Below are 4,594 nucleotides of genomic sequence, written 5' to 3'. Positions count from 1 at the left end.
ATGATGCAGTTCAGTATGAATTGTTAGTATTGGGTAACCACATTTATTTTGTGAGGTCTGTAGATGAAATATAAAAGCAAGGGGAAAAAAAGAATGAAAAATTGAGATTGGGTTAAGTTCACAGCTGGATTGTACTGGATTTTCCTAAATCCCATTTGGTGAAACAAGAGGAACATCCGCTGAACTTGAAATTCCAGTTGACTCTTTTCTGTGTCATATATTTTGAAACAAAAAACAAACCAAAAAATCAGTCAGGACCGTGGGCAGCTCAGGCTTWAAAAAAATAGTAATCAATATTGGCTTGAAAAGCTCAATCTGTGCATTTCTAACTACTGCATTAGACAAAAACGATATTATAAAGCTCTTGGGACTTCTTCCTAGTTTCAAAATAACCAAACYTGTGACTCAACRATTCTTTTTATTTTTATTTTAGAAAAGAACTGTGTAAATTTAACATACAGTGTCAAAGGTCAAATTGCAAAGCGWAATCAAGTGTAGTAGTAATTTTCCCTTTAGAATCTCAGTGCAAATCAAGACATTAAAAGGTAATRTCGCAATTAACTGTCGGGAGGAATAGTTTGTTGCTTTTATCACTCGTGGAAATTTATTATGTGAAGCACTTTAACACTTTCATCACGCGCTGTGTTGGTTGTAATATGTTTAAATTGCAAAGCTTAGTATTTGTAAAAGTATTTGTCGACCACATTATATAAAAAAAAAAGTTTTGTTCATGCTGYTTTTTCTGTTTTGTTCTGTAATTTATTGGCTTATTTTACAGGTATGGCATCAGCCCTGAAAATATCATCCTGTATGGACAGAGCATCGGCACAGTGCCCACAGTAGACTTAGCATCGAGGTTCGAGTGCGCTGCGGTGGTCCTTCATTCTCCTCTCACCTCCGGCATGAGGGTGGCCTTCCCTGACACAAAGAAAACTTACTGCTTTGATGCGTTCCCCAAGTAAGTTTCTCACCTCAGGCATAAATATGAAATTTCCAAAAAAAACAACTCATGAATAAAATGTCAAAAAGTAAACGCAGTAGCTAAAATCTATATCGAGTTGAGAAGATTCCCTGCAGGCTTAACGGCATCTTTGGCATCCTGTCAAGTAAACTAATTGTTCTAGTCCACATAGAAACTTAGTTAAATTATTATTTTTTTTTGGTCAAAACAATCAGTTAAGATTTTCACTTTTTTTTTTTTGTCAAAAAAATCATTTTACTTTTTTCAGTAGTGAAGCAAAAAGCATCAGTCAGAAAGTGAACTACTAACATCGACTCGTGTCGTACTGCTCAGTGAAAACGAGGCAGCAGTCGGAAATGAAACTCTTTGGTGTTGATGCTTTTACTGAAGGAGGAAGACAAAAAGTTAGCTATTTTTGATTTTTCAGACTTAAATCAACTTTCAGTTTATTCTCCCCCCGCCCTTCTTTCAAAAATAAGAAATAAAAACTAAAGGAAATGGTATGCTTTTTCATATTTTTAGGAACTTAGTAATGACTTTAAATGAAACAATTTTGTTCTATCAGACTCAAAAATGTAGACAATAGATTGGTGGTTTTTGGTGGCAGTAAYCCATAAATCTCTTCCAGCATCGAGAAGGTTTCCAAGATCCCGTCTCCAGTGCTCATCATTCAYGGTACAGAAGACGAGGTGATCGACTTCTCCCACGGCCTCGCCCTGTTCGAGCGCTGTCCCAAGGCCGTGGAGCCCCTCTGGGTGGAGGGGGCCGGCCACAACGACATCGAGCTTTACAGTCAGTACTTGGAGAGGCTACGGCGCTTCATCAACCAGGACCTGGCTGCGCAGCACGCCTGAGAAACAAGCAGCCTCTACGTGTTTGTATCTATGACACTGTGTATGTGGGTGTGGGTGTGTGTGTGTGTGTGTGTGGAAGCATGTTTGCAATGAATGCATGAGTGATTTTTGGTCACATCTGTGTGTCTTTAAAGCAGCACACCTACAGGTTCAACACAAACACGACCGGCGTTGTGTTTCCTGTTTTTAAAGGTGACAAAACATTTTTTAAGACGTCATTAGCTTTATACATTTGTACAGTGTTGGTGAAACACTACAGAACTGGTGAAGTCATTTCAGAGCTGCAAGCGTCGTAGGACGACGTGGAATTGCAGCTTTAAAACACGTCGACTTAATTCAATTGATAAGCGAGAGATTTTTTTTTGTCCACAAAGGCACACAGATGTAATTCTGAAGTGGTGTTGGTGAGTATGCTGTGATTGTGTGTGTGTGTGTGTTTTCAAACCTCTCTGRATCTGTGTGCACACATTGGTATGCGTGAGTGAATGTATGTAGAAATGAAGGACATCCTGATGACTTGGAAACCTAGAGTAGTGGAAGGCTAATGAGGACATCAATATTGATGTTTTTTTTTTTGTTTTGTTTTTTAATCATGTGATTTGTGTATAATAATGAAGAATACCTCCACAGTTTGACTAGTTCTCTTCTCCAGTGGACAAATACTGATCAAGCATGTATCCCCTCCGTCTCCACTACTTGTGTACCTTTTTAATGGACATCAATCTGACTGCCAGGGCATTCCCAAGTTTTTCTTCAGCTAACACTAACCTACTTAATGTGTGGTTTGGGGGGTGATCTGTCCCCCTGTCTCCCACCCAAACAGCTTCTGTGGCTGCAGAGTGTCTCATACTTTCCCTCATTATTAATTCTCAAAAGGCCAACTTCCATGTCTTTTCCAGTCCTAAACTTTCCACTAAGTAGCAGAAACATATTTCAGGGNAATTGGAAGTCAATTGAAGACTGCGGCTTTGAAAAGCAGACAAAAGGCTGTCCTGTAGAAACTTCTGATAGTTGATAATATTTGATCCTAACAAAAACCGTCAACTCCATTGAAAGGAACACCAATGGTGAGTGAATTAAGGAGGGCGCCATTGCAATAACAATGTAGGGCATGTAATCCAAAATGTTTTCATTAAACTGTAGGGCTCATTAGTTTAAGTATAAACATGGCGTTTATTTTATTAAAGTACCAGACAGAGACTTTGCGTTGGCAAGTTCCTTCACTAAAAGGCCCAGCATGGTTGCCGTGCCAACGTGTCAAAATCGGCCTTCGTTGTCACAGCTTCTTGATGAAAATCTCATAACTTTGTTCTCGGCCTCGTGTCGTCCACCCCTTCTTGTCACAAACCCGCCTGACAAACGTTTCACTGCCCTCTGCAGGTGTAATTATTGTGTGATTGGTCAGAATTTTGTGGCCGTGTTTGTTTATCCAGAAAAGCKCTTGGTCAACAATGTGCATTGTGCATCTCTCTATCCATCTGCCGCTTCTGTTGAACCAAAAACATTGAAATCCCCTCTGCTCTGTTCTGGTCCGACGCAGTGGGTAAACGCTGGCCATTTAAATAACTTTGATCTGTATCTTGGAACGTYATTAGTTTGGCCGCAGACATTGACGAGGAGTTTCGCTCCGCTCTGATGTGTTTCARCCCATTGTCCTGCTGCAAACCCCAGTTGTGCTTTAGYTAAYGGCCATTAATTACGGCCTGACCGACTCCTTCAGAAATGTTTTCTGGAGAGAAGMATTCACGGCCAGCTGTCCAGGTCCTGAAGCAGCAAAGCAGTCCAGACCATCTCACCACCAYCACTATGTTTAGCCCCTTCTTCACGTCAAGTCTTACTGTAGCTAGTTAATGTTTAAGTTGACTCTGACCAGGTCATGAGTAAATATGGGCAGGAATGTGGGTGGAGCGCGCAGGAGCTGTGGGCGACACTCCGATGTCATTTGCTGCGCCAGTCATCAACGGAGAACCTCGAGGTTGTGATTTTGTTGGACTCAAATAAATCCAGATATTTTATTTTGTCTTTAAGACAAACATGCAAAAGAGCCAAGTAGTTAAGATTGAAGCCTAAAATGATGCTACATCTCTTCCTCCACTWGGGCGTTATATTGGCTCACTCAAATGAACCATAATAGTTAATTTTTTCTTATAGAAATTCATTACTTGTGTGGCTTTGTAGCTTCTTTCCAGCTTGGTTAGGTTTAAGTGATTTTTGTGACTCCACAGGTCTGTCGCTTATCGGGAAAACAGAACAAATAATTAAGACAACTGTTGTTTAAAAAATGGAATTTCATTCACAAATATTTTGCATCTAGAWTTTATTTTATCCWCATTAAACTAAATTGAGTTCATTTGTCTTTTTCCCCATTTGCAGTGATTAATGTGTTATATTCTGTAATTCATTAAGTGTTGCTGAGCAAACATGAGCTAATGAGCATAATAAAACTGTYGTGTGTCATTAAATGGGAAAAGTGCGAGACTGAGAAGGTGTGAGAGAAGCATTTTGACTTCTAAATGTTGTTTATGTTGTCATTTCTGTCAGGGATCATGTGTTAAATCAATAAAGTCTAATAAAAAGCCTTTCTCCATCTCCCTYTCTCCTCCCTATTGTCCAATATCTTGTGACATCCTGTCTCCCCGTGGTTATTACTAATATTTCACAGTCGGTGATAAATGTGTCATTGTGGTAGGCTGCTTTTCCAGTGGGTCAGATGACAACATGCCAAATTTCTCTACAGATGTGTTATTGGAAGCACCGGTGTATCTGTACACACTGGTGC

The 4,594-nt window shown here is 39.9% G+C and overlaps 1 protein-coding gene across 1 annotated transcript in view; it reads left to right on the top strand.

Moving 5' to 3' along the window:
- The window catches only part of LOC103479270 (protein ABHD17A-like), a 9,763-nt gene extending 7,312 nt beyond the window's left edge, over positions 1 to 2,451 (top strand). The window contains exons 3-4 of the mRNA XM_008433623.2: positions 779 to 958; positions 1,590 to 2,451. Of these exons, the coding sequence (XP_008431845.1) occupies positions 779 to 958; positions 1,590 to 1,815 (406 nt within the window). The 3' untranslated portion in view covers positions 1,816 to 2,451. The remainder of the gene's footprint in view (positions 1 to 778; positions 959 to 1,589) is intronic.
- Positions 2,452 to 4,594: the final 2,143 nt, after the last annotated feature.

Source organism: Poecilia reticulata, linkage group LG17, assembly GCF_000633615.1.
Source record: "Poecilia reticulata strain Guanapo linkage group LG17, Guppy_female_1.0+MT, whole genome shotgun sequence".
Lineage (NCBI taxonomy): Eukaryota > Metazoa > Chordata > Actinopteri > Cyprinodontiformes > Poeciliidae > Poecilia > Poecilia reticulata.
Note: the sequence above shows the minus strand (reverse complement) of the source record. Positions and strands in the feature narration are given on the sequence as shown.